The following is a 19,199-nucleotide window of genomic DNA, read 5'->3' as shown; positions in this document are numbered from 1 at the left end:
AGACTAAGTCAAATTCAGATTCCGTGTTTCAATGAATGATGTCCCAAGCATCATTACAACTTTTATACATCACGGATCTCCATCAAATCACACTGCATTTAAAGGCCAAAGTCTAATTTTCAAATTCAGAACTTTATTGTTTATTTTTGTACAATTGCAACTACTATTCTCAGTTTAAGTTACACACAGGACTTTGTTCTCAAACAGATTAGCACTCAAGATTCTACTATACGAGACTGATCAAAAGGCAGTAAAATTCATGACCATTCTTCTGAACCATTGCCAAAAGATGTATAGTACATAAAGTAACCACCCAAATTTAAACAGAAGTCCTGTTGCACACACCCAGCCTACTATACTATCTTATGATAGCACAGCACTGTGCAACAAAGAGTGAAGCTGTGGAGCCTTACCGAAGAGCATGGCCAGCGATAAGGGTTAGAGCAGTGGAGAAAGGGCAGTAAGATTTATGAGGACATTACTTGAGCGAGTTTATATCTGGTAGGAAAGAGTGCACAGGCTGGGGATGCTATGAAAGAAGAATCACGCAAGGAGATGCTTTTAACATTATCAAGGCAGGGGAGGCTGACAGAAGATACTTCTGTGCACCAATGAACTTAAGTGGGAGCCAGAAAGACAAGAAGAATAAATTAAATGGGGATTTATTAAAAAAAAATCTCTAATTAAATGTAAGGAGAAAATAACAGAAGGATATGTTGGGGAATTAAAGACGAGGGAGAAAAGGTTAGTATGGAGTACAAATGTCATTTTAGATAAAATGGCCTGTTTTATTATACAATTGATTACAAACTAGACTCTTAGCCAAACATCACTCTTCACTTTTGTCACTGACTGCTGCAGACAGATTAAATAAATTCTCCAAACATGTGAAACTTCTGTACAGAAGTGAACGGAGACAAATTGAAACAGCCAACCAGCTTATTGTCTGGAAGGACAAAAGCATACAGCAGTTAACATTTCAGACAGGACCCAGAAGGCTGCAAAGGCCCACTGATAAAACCACAGACACTAATCAGACAGCAGATAGGTATGGCTATCATGAATCTGAAAAGGAACAGGGTTCAGCAATGACAATGACTTACAAGTGTCAATCAGTGAACAAGTTACGAAATAACATTAGAAACTGATGTACCAGGACAGGGAAAGAGAACACTGATACCAGAAATTAGAAAAGCAAACAGGGAGGAAGAGGAAGTGATAATCAATAGAAGGAAGTGCTAACATTTCTCAGGGTAACTGAATATTTAGAAAAGCAGGTTTACAAAGAGTTTGTTTTATATGTGTCATGAACTCTTAACATCACTGATTTGTAACTCATATTTGAAAGTGATTATTTTCACAATATCATGGTAAGTTCTATTAATGCAGATAATAAGGCATCTGTCAGAATCCGAGTAGTACAGACCCCAAATTTACTTAGTTGTGAACAGGATGTGCAAACCTGTGCAAATATTTACAAGATCAAGACCAATTTTACTCTACACACACAAATGCATTTTGGACTTTTGCAGATGATCTTTGAATGTTTTCACTCATTACACCGCACAGTTTCTATTTTTATATGCACCAAGTTCACTTTCTCTTTTTAAAATTGCATCACTCACCAATGTCTTTCAAGTCAGAGTTAATGAACCATCACAAGTAAATACACTTAATGAATATGTTATTTAATAAGTATTTACCTTAATTAACCAATAAGATCATTGTTAACTACTACCTTTGCCAAATAAGGTTTGGAAGTTCTGCCCACAGAAAGGGTGGAATAATAACTTGTAGGCTATTATTCATTCTTATGCTCTTGTTGGGAACAGACCCGGTGGCTTCGCCCCTCGTAGTCACAGTGGAGGAACAATTTATTTAAATCATGAAAAGTCAGTTCACCAAGCTGAATTCTTAAATAGTTTTCACAGTAGAGGTTTTCTATTCTCCTGAAGAGGCCTACGATCCAAAACCTCGACTTTGTTCATCCATTTCCCTATACAGTCAAGTTGGGCGGGGGGCTGTCACAAAACAGCAACTGTTCAATCTTTGCAGATTGGTCACTCAAGAACTCACCAATAATCCCCATGACCACAAGTATTATCAGTTCTCCGGTTATTTTTCCAATGTCTTGTGCTATATCCATTCAAGGATAAACATAGATTTGTGACACCTTCAAACCTGCCAAAGTCATCGTTTCTCCAATTTCTTAAACTTGGCTTCTGTAATAAGAATGGAACAATGCAATTAGGATCGTCAAGATTAGGATCACTACACAGAACATACCTCAACAATGATCTGGTTTTTCACTCATGTGCATTTACACAAATATCATTGTTAGTTTTCAGACCGGAGCTTGGCTAAGTCTGACATAACATGGCACGTCAGGTTCAGAGACTACAGAAGCCACACTCAATTACTAAAAGAAGCATTAATATCCAAGGTAACATACATGAAAATTTTCAATACAAGACTCGGGACATGTCCTGTATTTCACTTTATCAAACAAAGGAACTTGCATGTTGCTGTTGGATCATCTCATGGCATATTCTACAATTAATGTTTGATGTCAGGTATAGTCAGCAGAGATCAAGCGAATCCTCAGAAAAGTATAAAGGCAGTAGGAGTATACTTAAGAGAGAAATCAGAAGGGCAAAGAGAGGACATGAGACATCTTTGGCAAATACAGTTAAGGAGAATCCAACAAGATTTTATGAATACATTAAGGACAAAAGGGTAACTAAGAGGAGAATTGGGTCCCTTAACGATCAGCAAGGCTGCCTATGTGTGGAGCTGCAGGAGATGGGGGGAGATACTAAATGAATATTTTGCCTCAGTGATTACTGTGGAGAAGGACATATAAGATAGAGAAAGTGGGGAAATAAATAGTGGCATGTTAAAAAATGTCCAAATTACAGGTGATGGTGGTTGTGTGCGGCTTAAAATGCATAAAGGTGGATAAATCCCCAGGACCTGATCAGGTGTACCCTAGAACTCTGTGGGAAGCTAGAGAAGGAATTGTTGGGCCTCTTGCTGAGATATTTGCATCATCAATAGTCACAGGTGACTGGAGGTTGGCTAATGTGGCACTGTTAAGAAAGGTGGTAAGGAAAAGCCAGGGAACTGCAGACCAGTGAGCACTGACATCAGTGGTGGGCAAGTTGTTACAGGCAATCCTGAGATACAGGATTTATATGTATTTGGAAAGGCAAGGACTAATTAGGGATAGTCAACAATGCTTTGTGCGTGGGAAATCATGTCTCACGAAGCTGAGTTTTTTGAAGTAACAAAGAGGATTAATGAGGGAACAGCAGTGGACATGACCTCTATGGACTTCAGTAAGGTGTTTAACAAAGTTCCTCATGGTAGACTGCTTAGCAAGGTTCGATTAGTGAATAGAGGGAAAACTAGCTATTTGGAAACAGAACCGGCTCAAAGGCAAAAGATAGAGGGTGGTGTTGAAAGGTTGCATTCCAGAATGGAGGCCACAAGGATTGATGCTGGGTCCACTACTTTTTGTCATCTAAATAAATGATTTGGATGTGAATATAGGAGATATGGAGAGCAAGTTTACAGATGACACCAAAATTGGAGTGTAGTGGACAGCAAAGGACGTCACTTCAGAATATAACAGGATCTTGATCAGATGGGCCAATGGGCCAAGGAGTGGCAGATGGAGTTTAATTTAGATAAATGTGAAGTGCTGCATTTTGGGAAGGCAAATCAGGGCAGGCCTTATACACATGATAGTAAGGTCCTGAGGAGTGTTGCTGAACAAAGAGCCCTTGGAGTGCAGGTTCATAGCTCCTTGAAAGTGGAGTCGCAGGTAGATAGGATAGTGAAGGTGGTGTTTGGTATGCTTGCTTATATTGGTTACTGCACTGAGGATAGGAGTTTGGAGGTCATGTTGTGGCTGTACAGGACATTGGTTAGGCCACATTTGCAATATTGCAAGCAATTCTGGTCTCCCTGCCATAGGAGAAATGTTGTGAAACTTGAAAAATTTGTAAGGATGTTGCCAGGGTTGGAGGATTTGAGCTATAGGAGAAGCTGAATAGGCTGGGGCTGTTGTCCCTGGAGTGAAGGTTGAGGGGTGACCTTATAGAGGTTTATAAAGTTATGAGGAGCATGGCTAGGACAAATAGACAAAGTCTTTTCCCTGGGGTGGGAAGAGTCCAGAACTAGAGGGCATAGGTTTAGGGTAAAAATATAAAAGGGATCTAAGGGATAACTTTTTCACTCAGGGTGGTGTGGGTATGGTACGAGCCACCAGAAGAAGTGGAGGTACAATTACAGCATTTAAAAGGCAGAGTGGGTATATGAATAGGAAGGGTGTAGAGGGATACATACCAAGTACTGGCAAATGGGACTAGATTAGGTTAGAATATCAGGTCAGCATGGATGAATTGGACCGAAAAGTCTGTTTCCATGCTGTACATCTCTATTGACTCTATGAATAGGGCAAATAGACAAAACCTTTCCCTCAAAGTGGGGGAGTCCAAACGTAGAGGGTTTAAGGCAAGAGGGGAAAGATTTAAAAGGGACCTATGGGCAATTTTCTCTCACAGAGGGTAGTGCGTTTACGGAATGAGCTGCCAGAGGAAGTGATGGAGGCTGGTACAATTACAACATTCAAAAAGCATCTGGATGGGTACATGATTAGAAAGGGTTCAGAGGTAAATAGGACTAGATTTATTTCGGATATGTGGTCAGCATGGATGAATTGGACCTAAGGGTCTGTTTCCCTGTTGTTTCCATAAGTCGTGAACGTCAGTTAAGCGTTGTGGACGAGTGTTGACAAAGATAAACAGTAAGTGGGACATAGCAGAACTCTATACCACTGCTTCAAATAGAGTCAATACCCCCCTAAAAAAGCAGCCTGGCTATTTCTTGCACATTCATCTATCGTCCTTCAGTGTGAACTCAGCTCATAAACTGAACAGCATTGAGCTCCAAGACATAGCTTCAAATTTAGGGACCATCCGAGCTGCAAGAATTTTTAATCTTTATATGAATAGATGCCAGTAAATATTCCATTTTAATTTTAATACTCTTTCTCTAGAGCAATGCAAGGGAACATGCAGTAGTAAACATTGGAAAACAAGAGTAGAAATCCACACCTAGTTTTTTGGAGTATGCGTCCAATCTGTAGGCTGCTTGCTCGAGTGCCGCGACTTGTTCCTCTATCTGATTAATCTGATCAAGATATGGCTGCAGACTGGCATCTGAAAGATAAACACTGTATAGGTTTGAATCAGGACTACACAACAACCTTTTTAAAAAATTAAAATCTAAATCTGCACAAAACTTTTCTACATCTGTATAGCGTGGTTGTAGAACATAAATCAAATTTGTTAAGAGACAGATAAGGTACCAGCAAAAGTTCAAAATACAACTGCTTCAAGCAAGAGAATGTGCCCAATCATTGCAGTATGAATAGCTTTAATTTAAGAGCCACACAAATGTTTTTTTTTGTCCTGCTGCTTTTGCATAGTCACACAGAATGCCTGTGATGGAAAAGAAATCCACTGCATGAGGTAGACTTGTGAACTCTGAACCTTCCCTAACGACCACTCTATCCCAGTATTAGAATCGCCCATTAGTGTTCAGCATCCTTACTGAAAACTGGCAACACCAGCAGAGACTCTCAACACTCCTTTGACACCATCGTTGGGCGGCACAGTAGCTAGCACTGCTGTCACACAGCATCAGGGTCCCAGGTTCAGTTCCAGCCTTGGGTGACTGTGTGGAGTTTGCACATTCTCCCCGTGTCTGCGTGGGTTTCCTCCGGGTGCTCAGATTTCCTCCCACAATCCAAACATGTGCAGGTCAGGTGAATTGGCCATGCTAAATAGTGTTAGCTGCATTAGTCAAAGGGAAATGGGTCTGGGTGGAGGGTCTCTTCAGAAGGTCGTGAGGACTTGTTGGGCTGAAGGGCCTGTTTTCACGCTGTTCTAATCTAATCTAATATATTGCAAAACAGAAGCCACCAAGGAAGTGTTAATCTGTCAGCCACTTGAGATTTTAACTAAGAATGTTTACTTTACAGAAAGAGATTGTGGAATTTAGACCTATACTCTCTGGAGTTTGCAAAAATGAGAGGAGGTCCAGTTGAGGCATACAAGATGCTAAAGGGACTGAAAGCAGATACAGAAATAATGTTTTCTCATGCAGGGCAACCTAGAATGAGAGGTCATAGTTTTAAGGTAAGGGGTAGTGGACTTAAAACAGAATAGGAGAAATTACTTCTCTCAAAGGGTCAAGAATTTGTGGAATTCACTACCGATAATATGGGATTATTTACTTCTTTACTTTTCTAATTTTTTTTTTGTTTCCTAAGAATTTGTTCTTAAGTATCTAGATACCTTTGTATCTAAGATGGTGCTGTAATGCGGCAACTGTACCTATTTGAGTACATGCGACAAGAAAGTTAATTTATATCTCAGAGTGCAATGATGCTAGGACATTGCATTAATTTAAGAACAAGATGGACATATTTTTAGTTAAAAATCACACAAAACCAGGTTATAGTCCAACAGGTTTAATTGGAAGCACTAGCTGCTCCTTCATCAGGTGGTTGTGCAGTGCCCCGAAAGCTAGTGCTTCCAATTAAACCTTTTGGACTATAACCTGGTGTTCTGTGATTTTTAATTTTGTACACCCCAGTCCAACACCAGCATCTCCAAATCATAACATTTTTAAGTTAGTAATGGGTTGAGGGGTAACGGAGAGCAGGAGGAAAGTAAAGTTAAGGCCAAGGTGAGATCAGCCATGACAGAGCAGGCTCAAGCGACTGAACTGCCTGCTCCTAATTCTTATGCTTCAAGTCCATTGACATTTGGAGGGGGTAGACAAGAGAAATGAAGCTTTCAAACTCTAGACTGGTTACTTTGCAAACAGGCAACTTCAAAGATTAGAAATTATTTATTGTTCTAAAGTACGGGTGCAGAACAAGGTGGTGATATGCAATTAGTGCATTATACGGCTCTTGGATTTGGTCTTATGAAAGCTAATTATTACATTGGTTTTTCAGGAATGATCAGAACTCAATGGTTTATTAGCCATTATACCTTTTGGCTCTCAACACAAGTGATGACTCCAACAGATGAGAAAAGAAATGCCTCATTTGAACAAATCATCTAAAGAACCAGCAGTTTTCTTTCTCCCCACCCACTGCATGTATGCATACCAGCAAGGTTGGCATGTGAAACCCATCCCTAATTACCCTCAAACTATACAGGTTATTCGGCAGTTTCAGCAGGCAGATAAGAGCCGACTACATTGCTGTAGGTCATCCCAGGTAAGGATGGCAGATTTCCTTCCCTGAAGAACATCACTGAACCAGATGGTCTTTTATTAAAACGATAATGATAATTTCACAATCACCACTACACTGACTAGCTTCCAAATGAAAATTAACTGAATTTAAATTAAGCTAGCTTCTACAACGAGATTTGAACCAGCGTGCCCTGACCTTTAGCCCAGACCTTCAGATTACTACACCAGAGACATGATCACAACACAACCATCTCAGTCTTTATTATATCCATTAGTACTCCAGCTCAGCATCAGCCTAAATATGCTATCCATGTCCTGGACCAAAACGCAAGTGTGAGATTTTAACTCAGTGAGAATATTACCAATTGAGCCAAGCTGATGTGAAGGAGACCAGAATTGCATGCAAAGTCCTCCGCTACATTGATGACTGCATTGGCGCAACCTCGTACTCCTGCAAGGAGATTGAGAAATTCATCAACTTCCAAAACGTCGATTCTCCTGTTCGTTGGATGCTGCCTGACCTGCTGCGCTTTTCCAGCAACACATTTTCAGCTCTGATCTCCAGCATCTGCAGTCCTCACTTTCTCCTCAATTGATCAACTTCACCAACACATTCCACCCTGACCTTAAATTTACCTGGACCATCTCTGACACCGCCCTCCCCTTCCTGGACCTGTCCATCTCCATTAGTGACGACCGACTAGACACTGACATTTTTTACAAACCCACCAACTACCACAGCTACCTGGATTACACCTCTTCCCACCCAACCTCTTGCAAAAATGCCATCCCGTATTCCCAATTCCTCCGCAATTCCCCTTCCCACGTGGTTAAAGATGTCCTCCAACGCATCTCGTCCACATCCTACATCTCCGCCCTCAGACCCCACCCCTCCAACCGTAACAAGGACAGAACGCCCCTGGTGCTCACCTTCCACCCTACCAACCTTCGCATAAACCAAATCATCCACCGACATTTCCGCCACCTCCAAAAAGACCCCACCACCAGGGATATAATTTCCCTCCCCACCCCTTCCCGCCTTCCACAAAGACCGTTCCCTCTGTGACTACCTGGTCAGGTCCATGCCCCCCTACAACTCACCCTCCCATCCTGGCACCTTCCCCTGCCACCGCAGGAACTGCAAAACCTGCGCCCATACCTCCTTCCTCACCTCCATCCAAGGCCCTAAAAGAGCCTTCCACATCCAAAGTTTTATCTGCATATCCACCAATATCATTTATTGTATCCGTTGCTCCCAATGCGGTCTCCTCTACAGTGGGGAGACTGGACACCTACTAGCAGAGCGCTTCAGGGAACATCTCCGGGACACCCGCACCAATCAACCACACCGCCCTGTGGCCCAACATTTCAACTCCCCCTCCCACTCCTCCGAGGACATCGAGGTCCTGGGCCTCCTTCACCGCCGCTCCCTCACCACCAGAAGCCTGGAGGAAGAAAGTCTCATCTTCCGCTTTCAACTTCAACCCCAGGGCATCAATGTGGACTTCAACAGTTTCCTCATTTCCCCTCCCCCACCTCACCCGACTTCCAGCTCAGCACTGTCCCCATGACCTGCCCAACTTGCCTATCTTCTTTTCCACCTTTCCACTCCACCCTCCTCCCTGACCTATCACCTTCATCCCCTCCCCCACTCACCTATTTTACTCTATGCTATTTTCTCCCCACCCCACCCTCCTCTAGCTTATCTCTCCACACTTCACGCTCTCTGCCTTTATTCCTGATGAAGGGCTTTTGCCCGAAATGTCGATTTTACTGCTCCTTGGATGGTGCCTGAGCTGCTGTGCTCTTCTGGCACCACTAATCCAGAATCTGGTTTCCAGCATCTGCAGTCATTGCTTTTACCCAAAATTCCAACAGTGACCTAACCAATGTCCTGTACAGCTGCAACATGACCCCTGAACTCCTGTACTCAATACTCTGACCAATAAACAAAAGCATTACAACGCCTTCTTCACTATCCTATCTACCTGCGACACCACTTTCAAGCAGCTATGAACCTGCACTCCAAGGTCTCTTTGTTCAGCAACACTCTCAAGGACATTATCATTAAGTGTAGAAGTCCTGCTAAGATTTGCTTTCCCAAAATGCAGAACTTCGCATTTATCTAAATTAAACTCCATTTGCCACTTCTCTGCCCATTGGCCCATCTGGTCAAGATCCTGTTGTAATCTGAGGTAACCCTCTTCATTGTCCACTACACTTCCAGTTTTGGTGTCATCTGCAAACTTACTAACTGTACCTCTTATGCTCGCATCCAAATTATTTATGTGGATGACAAAAATTAAAGGGCCCAGCACCAATCTTTGTGGCACTCCACTGGTCACAGGCCTCCAGTCTGAAAAACTACCCTCCACCACCACCCTCTGTCATATACCTTTGAGCCAGTTCTGTATCAAATGGCTAGTTCTCCCTGTATTCCATGAGATCTAACCATGCTAATCAGTCTCTCATGGGGAACCATGTCAAAGGCCTTACTGAAGTCCATACAGATCACATCTACCACTCTAACCTCATCAATCCTCTTTGCTACTTCCTCAAACAACTCAATCAAGTTTATGAAACATGATTTCCCATGCACAAAGCCATGTTGACTATCCCTAATCAGTCCTTGCCTTTCCAAATACACGTACATCCTGTCCCTCAGGATTCCTTTCAACAACTTGCCCACCTCCGACAGGCTCACCGGTCTATAGTTCCCTGGCTTGTCCTTACCTTCTTAAACAGTGGCACCACGTTAGCCAACCTCCATTCTTTCGGCACCTCACCTGTGACTATCGATGATACAAATATCTCAGCAAGAGGCCCAGCAATCACTTCCCTAGCTTCCCACAAAGTTATCAGGGACACCTGATCAGGTCCTGGGGATTTATCAACCTTTATGTCTTTTAAGACATCCAGCACCACCTCCTCAGTAATTTGGACATTTTGCAAGGTGTCACCATCTATTTCCCTACAGTCTATATCTTCCATATCCTTTTCCACAGTGAATGCTGATGCAAAATACTTGTTTAGTATCTCCCCCATTTTCTGCAGCTCCACACAAAGGCCGCCTCGCTGATCTTTGAGGGGCCCTATTTTCTCCCTAGTAACCCTTTTGTCCTTAACGTTATTTATAAAAACCCTTTTATAAAACCTTTCACTCTATCTTTTATGTAAAAGTACATGATAATGAATTTCTATTCTATCCTTCACTGCCAAAACACAACAGTTGCAGTCCAGCATTTACAAGACACACTGCAGTAACTCAACAAGGCTCCTCTAACAGCCTCTGACAAACCTGCAACCTCTACCATCAAGTAGTCAAGGCCAGTAGACGCACAGGACACTACGATTGGCAAGTCGCCTTCAACTCACAACAGTTCCTTCTTTATTGCTGTATAAATTTCCAAGAATTCCATTCCCAACAGCACTGGAGTATCTACACCAGATGGACTGCACTGATTTGATTTATTGTTGTCACGTGCACCACAGTACAGTGAAGTTTTGTTTTGCGAACACTACAGGCAGATCATAACATACAAAGACATACAGATCATAAGGTGTTTAGACAGAGCACAGCATGCAGAAGCAGTCAAATGAGATGGCTGACCATCACCTTAAAGATATTAAGGAGTGGTCTTGTCTGAAGACAACCACACATAAAAGAAAATAAACCATTTAATGCAAAACAAAAGTACAACATTAGTTATAATTATATTTGGAAACCATTAATATCAAATGTGATTATCCAATTCCACCTAAAACTTATCTTCAAGATAATGCAGTTGCAATAATTTTCAAGAGATTGTCTACTGATGAACTGAGTATTTTCAGAGCACATGTACAAAATGTGCATACGCAGTATCCCTGCCAGTACCTCATTCCATCCCGTTTGCTTATTTATTGTGATTATTTGGCCACCACTATGCACATTACTGGCAAGGCATATCACCAAGTGTGCACGTTTTTCTACCTTCACTGGATATTTACAAGTCATCTAAAGCATTAATTAATTCAGAGGCAAAGAAATTCAATGCTCAAGATTGGCAACCCTGGGAACCTCACTTATCTCAAGTTACTCTGTGCATGGAGACCCCTACATTTCTAATGTCCCATCATTCCAAATGCTGCATCTAGCATCAACTGCATTTGAAGAGATCCAGTCAATCCTGGACGTTAATAAATCTCAGTATCATTTGGACAATACCGGCAATGAGACATCAAACAGGTCTTAAAAATTAGCCTCCATTTTCTTTTTATCCTAATCATTCAGAGGACGTGGACTTCACTGACAGGATAGCATTTATTACCCTTTTCTAACTGCCCTTGAAGATTCGATGGTGAGTTGTCTTTTTGAACCACTCCACTTTGGGACACAGGGATATTCATAATGCTGTTAGGGAAGAAGCTCGAGGCTGGCTGAGAAAAAAGAAACCAGAGCTTGGAAACAAATGGGGTTAGCAATTAAACCGTATCATCAAGTACCAATTTACCCATGAGCAACTACTCTGTTGAAAACTGAAATGCCAAAATACTCACATTTCTGATTGAGATCTTTGAGGTTGCGGTTAATATTAAGAGCAATTTCCTTCATCTCTAGGTATTTAAGGCCAGTCAGTTTGTTCATGTTCTCCAAGAGTTTGTAATCTTCACAGGTAGCTATGACAGAAAGAGGTTAAGAGGCATCTATAAATCAGCGTTGAATTCTGTTTGTAATGTATAACTCAGCTGTCAGTCTATTTAAAACAGCAAGAGTTGCAAGGTTACAGCTGCTTAAATAAAAAGGGATATGAGCACTGGCTGACTTCAAACTGTACCACATAAATCAGGAAGGTATAAAATGTGTTCCTATTTGGTCCTACAGCCTATTTGAGCTCACTGTTCATATTATCAACTATAGCACTGCTTTACTACGTTCTTTCAGGAAATGTGGGTGCTCTGTCAAGGCCATTCTCAACTGCATTTCAACTGAGTGGCTTGCTTGGCCATTTCAGAGTGCAGTCACAATGAACCGTGACAGAATCTTTGCCTAATATCTTCTAACAGCCTGAGAGAGACAATAATTGTAGGATGAGAAAAGATGCATTCTTGCTCCCATTACTGAATTGATTGGCTGACAGTTTAATTGCTCCACAAGCAACAATATCAAACTCACCTGTGAGTTCTCCTTGTAAGTAGAGAGACATCTTGGTAAACATGTCCTTGCAGAGTTCATTGATGTCTGGTTCTGAAGGTTCTGTGGCTTCCTCTGCTGTCTCTATTCCAAAATCATCTATTAACAGAACAGAATTGTGACAACATTGATGGTTAATCTAGTAGTTCTTCAATTAAGTGGGGAAATGAGCCACAAAGAAGGGCGAAAGATCCATAGCCAGTATTCTAATCAAGTCTAATTAAAAACTTTTCAGCATATTGCTATATAACTTTTGTTTCCATACATTTAACAAATTCAAAGTGGAGCAATGGCTACGTTTATTTTTAAGTAAAAATGCCCAACACATCACGATTATGATGGTTAAATGCAAGGTATTGCATTTTGGTAAAACAAAGGGCAGGACTTATACAATTATAAGTAGGGCCCTGGATAGTGTGGAAGAACAGAGACTTAGGGGTTCAGGTGCATAAGTTTTTGAAATTTGCATCACAAGTAGTCAGGGTGGTTTAGAAGGTGTTTAGCATGCTTGCCTTCATTGCTCAGACCTTTGAGCATAAGAGTTGTGATGTCATATCGAGGTTGGATAGGATGTTGGGTGAGGCCTCTTCTGGAATACTGTGTGCAGTTCTGGTTACCTGCTATACGAAGGATGTTATTAAATTGGAGAGGGTTCAGAAAAGATTTGCCTGGTTGCTACTGGGAATGGAAGGTTTGAGTTATAAAATTGGACTGGGACTTTTTTCACTGGAGTAGAGGGGGTTGAAGTTTATAAAATCATGAGGGGGTATAGATAAGGTGAAAATCAAGAATTTTTTTCCCTCCGGTGGGGGAGTTCAAAAGTAGGGGGCATATTTTTAAGGCAAGAGGAGAAAGTTTTAAAGAGGACACAATAGACAACTTTTGTTTTAAACACAGAGTGGTTAATGTTTGGAATGAACTGCCAGAGGAATGTGGGTGTAGGTACAGTTACAACATCTAAAAACATTTAAAAGATGGGCGTGTGCGGGTAAATAGAGTTGAAATGCCCATCAGCATTTCATTCTACTTACAATGCCCATTAAATGGCGGAGTGGACTCGAAGGGACAAATGGCCTTACTTCCACTCCTATGTCTTATGGTCTTAAATTTAGATAGATACCTGAATGGCCCATATTCCTCCAAACATTTCCCAATCACAGGCAAGTGGAACCAGTTTACTTTGGGAACATGGTGGGCATTTACAAGTTGGACCACACAGTCTGCTTCCATGCTGTATGACCAGGACAAATCAGAGGTCAAAATAAACCTGTCGTGATAGATTATATATATATAACTTATGTAGTTGGTTAATATGGTAGCTAGTAGCAAAAACATTCAGGAGACTGTAGATCTTTTTAAACAATAGAATGCAAGTTTAATACAGAGCTTTATTACATAATAAAGAAAGAATGGTTTCAATACTATGTTTACCACAGGCGAAATCCCAGAGAAGTATCCATTCTATCTCAAAAATTGAAAAAAGTGTGGATGCTATCAAATAGAAACAAAAACCAAAAGTGCTGGAAAAGCTCAGCAAGTCTAGCAGCATTTGCAGGGAGAGAGAAACAGAGTTAACATTTTGGGTCGATGTTATTATCTGAATGGCTGTAAAGTGAGACAGAGGAACGTTGAGTGAGACCTGGGTACCCTTGCGCACCAGTCACCGAAAGAAAGCATGCAGCTGGCAGTAAAAGAAATAAACTGTATGTTGCCATTCATAGCAAAGAGGATTTGGGTACAGGATGAGGATACTTTACTTCAATTATACAGGGCATTGGTGAGGCCACACCTCGAATAGCGTGCGCAGTTTAGGTCTCCTTTACTAGGGAAGGATATTCTTGCTATAGAGGGAATGCAGCAAATTGATTCCTGGGATGGCAAGACTGAGATATGAAGAGAGACTCAGTCAGTGAGGATTATATACACTGGAGCTTAAAAGAGTGAGGTGGCATCTCATAGAAATCTATAAGATCTAGGCAGGTTAGATGCAGGAAGAATGTTCCCTGTGGTGAGGGAGACCAGATCGGGGTCATCATTTAAGGATGAGAGATCCGCGATCCAAGATGACGACAAATTTCTTAACCCAGAGAGTGGCAAGCTGGTGGTTGAGCTCAAAACATCGTGCTTTCAAGGAGGAGGTAGATATAGCTCCTGTGACTAAAGGAGTCGGGGGAATTTTGGGGGCACTAGGAGTGCAAGGTGCAGGGTTTTGAGCTCAATAACCAGTCACGACCATATTGACTGGCAGAGCAGGTTAGAGGTGTCAAATGCCCACTCATGCTCTTATCTTCCCTGTTTCTATGTTAAGTGGAGATATTCACAGATAACTACACAACATTCAAGACCACACACAGCTCCTCAGGTAACGAGTATTAACACATGGAAAATATCCGGGGGGGGGGGGGGGAGGGTTCAGTGTCTGGGGGTAGGGGAGGGGGGGTTCAGTGTCTGGGGGTAGGGGAGGGGGGGTTCAGTGTCTGGGGGTAGGGGAGGGGGGTTCAGTGTCTGGGGGTAGGGGAGGGGGGGTTCAGTGGCGGGGAGGGGGGGTTCAGTGGCGGGTGGGGGGGGTAAGGGGGTCAGTGTCGGGTGGGGGGGTAAGGGGGTCAGTGTCGGGTGGGGGGGGAAGGGGGTCAGTGTCGGGTGGGGGGGGAAGGGGGTCAGTGTCGGGTGGGGGGGGAAGGGGGTCAGTGTCGGGTGGGGAGGGAAGGGGGTCAGTGTCGGGTGGGGGGGGGGAAGGGGGTCAGTGTCGGGTGGGGGGGGAAGGGGGTCAGTGTCGGGGGGGGGGAAGGGGGTCAGTGTCGGGTGGGGGGGGAAGGGGGTCAGTGTCGGGGGGGGGGGGAAGGGGGTCAGTGTCGGGGGGGGAGAGGGGGTCAGTGTCGGGGGGGGGAGAGGGGGTCAGTGTCGGGGGGGGGAGAGGGGGTCAGTGTCGGGGGGGGGAGAGGGGGTCAGTGTCGGGGGGGGAGAGAGGGGGTCAGTGTCGGGGGGGGAGAGAGGGGGTCAGTGTCGGGGGGGGAGAGAGGGGGTCAGTGTCGGGGGGGGAGAGGGGGTCAGTGTCGGGGGGGGAGAGGGTGTCAGTGTCGGGGGGGGAGAGGGTGTCAGTGTCGGGGGGGGGAGAGGGGGTCAGTGTCGGGGGGGGGGGAGAGGGTGTCAGTGTTGGGGGGGGAGAGGGGGTCATTGTCGGGGGGGGGAGAGGGGGTCAGTGTCTGGGGGGGGAGAGGGGGTCAGTGTCGGGGGGGAGAGAGGGGGTCAGTGTCGGGGGGGGAGAGAGGGGGTCAGTGTCGGGGGGGAAAGGGGGGGTCAGTGTCGGGGGGGGAGAGGGGGTCAGTGTCGGGGGGGGAGAGGGGGTCAGTGTCGGGGGGGGGGGGGGGGGGGGGTGTCAGTGTCCGGGGGGGGGAGAGGGGGTCAGTGTCGGGGGGGGAGAGGGGGTCAGTGTCGGGGGGGGAGAGGGGGTCAGTGTCGGGGGGGGAGAGGGGGTCAGTGTCGGGGGGGGAGAGGGGGTCAGTGTCGGGGGGGGAGAGGGGGTCAGTGTCGGGGGGGGAGAGGGGGTCAGTGTCGGGGGGGGAGAGGGGGTCAGTGTCGGGGGGGGAGAGGGGGTCAGTGTCGGGGGGGAGAGGGGGTCAGTGTCGGGGGGGAGAGGGGGTCAGTGTCGGGGGGGGGTCAGTGTCGGGGGGGGGGGGTCAGTGTCGGGGGGTCAGTGTCGGGGGGGGGGGGGTCAGTGTCTGAGACGGGGGGGTCAGTGTCGGGGGGGGGGTCAGTGTCTGAGACGGGGGGGTCAGTGTCGGGGGGGGGGGGGGGGTCAGTGTCCGGGGGGGGGGGGGGTCAGTGTCGGGGGAGGGGGTCAGTGTCGGGGGGGGGGGGGGGGTCAGTGTCGGGGGGAGGGGTCAGTGTCCGGGGGGGGAGGGGGGGGTCAGTGTCTGAGACGGGGGGGTCAGTGTCCGGGGAGGGGGGGGGGGTGGGGTCAGTGTCCGGGGAGGGGGGGGGTGGTGGGGTCAGTGTCTGAGACGGGGGGGTCAGTGTCCGGGGGGGGGGGGGGGGGGGGGGGGTCAGTGTCGGGGGAGGGGGGGGGGGTCAGTGTCGGGGGGGGGGGGGGGGGGGGGTCAGTGTCGGGGGGAGGGGTCAGTGTCCGGGGGGGAGGGGGGGGGGGGGGTCAGTGTCCGGGGGGGGAGGGGGGGGTCAGTGTCTGAGACGGGGGGGTCAGTGTCCGGGGAGGGGGGGGGGGTCAGTGTCTGAGACGGGGGGGGTCAGTGTCCGGGGAGGGGGGGGGGGGGGGGTCAGTGTCTGAGACGGGGGGGTCAGTGTTCGGGGGGGGGGGGGGGGGGGGGGGGGGTCAGTGTCCGGGGGGGGGGGGTCAGTGTCCGGGGGAAGGGGGGGGGTCAGTGTCCGGGGGGGAGGGGGGGGGGGGGGGGGTCAGTGTCCGGGGGGGGGGGGGGGTCAGTGTCGGGGGGGGGGGGGGGGGGGGGGGGGGGGTCAGTGTCCGGGGGGGGGTCAGTGTCCGGGGGGGAGGGGGGGGGGTCAGTGTCTGAGACGGGGGGGGGGGGGGGGGGGGGGTCAGTGTCGGGGGGAGGGGGGGGGGGTCAGTGTCGGGGGGGGGGGGGGGGGGGGTCAGTGTCCGTGGGGGGGGGAGGGGGGGGTCAGTGTCTGAGACGGGGGGGGAGGGGGGGGGGGGTCAGTGTCTGAGACGGGGGGGGAGGGGGGGGGGGTCAGTGTCTGAGACGGGGGGGGAGGGGGGGGGGGTCAGTGTCTGAGACGGGGGGGGAGGGGGGGGGTCAGTGTCTGAGACGGGGGGGGAGGGGGGGGGTCAGTGTCTGAGACGGGGGGGGAGGGGGGGGGTCAGTGTCGGGGAGGGGGGGGGGTCAGTGTCCGTGGGGGGGGGAGGGGGGGGTCAGTGTCTGAGACGGGGGGGGAGGGGGGGGGGGTCAGTGTCTGAGACGGGGGGGGAGGGGGGGGGGGTCAGTGTCTGAGACGGGGGGGGGGTCAGTGTCTGTGACGGGGGGGGAGGGGGGGGGTCAGTGTCTGAGACGGGGGGGGAGGGGGGGGGTCAGTGTCTGAGACGGGGGGGGAGGGGGGGGGTCAGTGTCGGGGAGGGGGGGGGTCAGTGTCTGAGACGGGGGGGGAGGGGGGGGCTCAGTGTCTGAGACGGGGGGGGAGGGGGGGGGTCAGTGTCTGAGACGGGGGGGGAGGGGGGGGGGGTCAGTGTCTGAGACGGGGGGGGAGGGGGGGGTCAGTGTCTGAGACGGGGGGGGGAGGGGGGGGGTCAGTGTCTGAGACGGGGGGGGAGGGGGGGGGTCAGTGTCTGAGACGGGGGGGGGAGGGGGGGGGTCAGTGTCTGAGACGGGGGGGGAGGGGGGGGGTCAGTGTCTGAGACGGGGGGGGAGGGGGGGGGTCAGTGCCGGTGACGATGCTCGCTCCCCTCTCTCACCTGTCCGCCTCCCTCCTCCGACGCCCTCCACCTGTTCCTGGTCGCCGGCGCCCACCGCCACGGGCGTTCCCGGGGCACACGGCGCTGGTGCTGCCGTCTGCCGCTCCACCTCCTCGCCACTCTCCTGCTGTCTCAGCTCATCCTCCACCGCCATCGCCGCCGCCATCTTCCTCCGTCCACCCCAACCCCCAAGACCGTCACGTGACCCTCGGCTTCCCCCTCCACCAATCAGAACAAGCCAAGTTCGCGCATGCGCCACCAGTCCCAGTCAATCACGTGATATCCTATTGCCCCGCCCCCCCAGTGGACTGTTGTAGGTGGTGAGGGTCCTGAGTCCATTCAGCCCATCAGACACACGTTGCTGTGCACCTTGCCCCACACATTGGGGTCGAAATGATCAAACAAGAGGGTGGTTGTGAAATGTTGGTACAGCAGGGTTTCTGGTGCTCACTGGCTGAAATATTGTCACCAATGCATTAAAACAAAAGCTCAGAATGGCACTTGAATTGCTGTGGGCGAAAGTGGGCACTACTGATGCTGGAGATTAAAGTAGCGCTGGAAATATCACAGGTCAAGCAGCATCCAAGGAGCAGGAAAATCGGCGTTTCGAGCAAAAGCCCTTCAACATGTGAGATTAGTGAAGGAGATAGGTTAACTCTTTAAATATGGTCACCATGATACATTTGCAGTTGCATCCAACAAATCACTAAGTGTAAAGTACTTGCTTTGTATATGAAATCAAAAGAAGTAATGTGTAGTAATGGCAGGGTCATTGCAATCCAATATGCAGTGACCTTCTGGTATCCATTGCAATTAAAGCCCTTCCTGCTGAACAGCTTTTGCCCAAAACGTCAATTTTCCTGCTCGTGGGACGCTGCCTGACCTGCTGTGCTTTTCCAGCACCGCTCTAATCTTGACTTGAATTGCTGCAACCTGCAGCAGTGGTTAAGAACAGCAAACTACAACAAGACTGGAATTTTTCCTGATGAGCAGTCACCACAGGCAAATAAATACTGGATTAGTGGTGCTGGAAGAGCACAGCAGTTCAGGCAGCATCCAACGAGCAGCGAAATCAACGTTTCGGGCAAAAGCCCTTCCTGATGAAGGGCTTTTGCCCGAAACGTTGATTGCGCTGCTCATTGGATGCTGCCTGAACTGCTGTGCTCTTCCAGCACCACTAATCCAGTATTTGGTTTTCAGCATCTGCAGTCATTGTTTTTACCACAGGCAAATAAATGTTTATGCTACACAAGTAAGCCTGATTATAAAGCAACATACTTTAAATTTATGCAGGTGCAAACTTTCAAAAACAGTTTATCTTTTCTCCCC

At 47.6% G+C, this 19,199-nt stretch overlaps 1 protein-coding gene across 1 annotated transcript; it reads right to left on the bottom strand.

Annotated features, from left to right (window-relative positions):
* Nucleotides 1-113: 113 nt before the first annotated feature.
* Nucleotides 114-18,054, bottom strand: bloc1s2 (biogenesis of lysosomal organelles complex-1, subunit 2). The gene is made up of 5 exons (XM_072583540.1): nt 17,871-18,054; nt 12,434-12,550; nt 11,818-11,937; nt 5,121-5,225; nt 114-2,222 (listed from the first exon to the last, which is right to left on the bottom strand). Exons 1-5 carry the CDS (start codon nt 18,034-18,036, stop codon nt 2,191-2,193), a joined length of 540 nt encoding a protein of 179 aa, XP_072439641.1. The 5' UTR covers nt 18,037-18,054; the 3' UTR covers nt 114-2,190.
* Between the last annotated feature and the right edge of the window lie 1,145 nt (nt 18,055-19,199).

Source organism: Chiloscyllium punctatum, chromosome 13, assembly GCF_047496795.1.
Source record: "Chiloscyllium punctatum isolate Juve2018m chromosome 13, sChiPun1.3, whole genome shotgun sequence".
Classification (NCBI taxonomy): Eukaryota; Metazoa; Chordata; class Chondrichthyes; order Orectolobiformes; family Hemiscylliidae; genus Chiloscyllium; species Chiloscyllium punctatum.
This window is presented reverse-complemented; position numbering and strand designations above follow the sequence as displayed.

Bases quoted from the DNA above. Each gene is read 5' to 3' on its own strand.
- bloc1s2 (XM_072583540.1), bottom strand. From the start codon at position 18,036: ATGGCGGCGGCGATGGCGGTGGAGGATGAGCTGAGACAGCAGGAGAGT. The intron at 12,551-17,870 runs GTGAGAGAGGGG...TTCTGTTAATAG, and splicing joins CGGAGGAGGGAGGCGGACAG to ATGATTTTGGAATAGAGACA. The intron at 5,226-11,817 runs GTGAGTATTTTG...TTTATCTTTCAG, and splicing joins CAAAGATCTCAATCAGAAAT to ATGCCAGTCTGCAGCCATAT.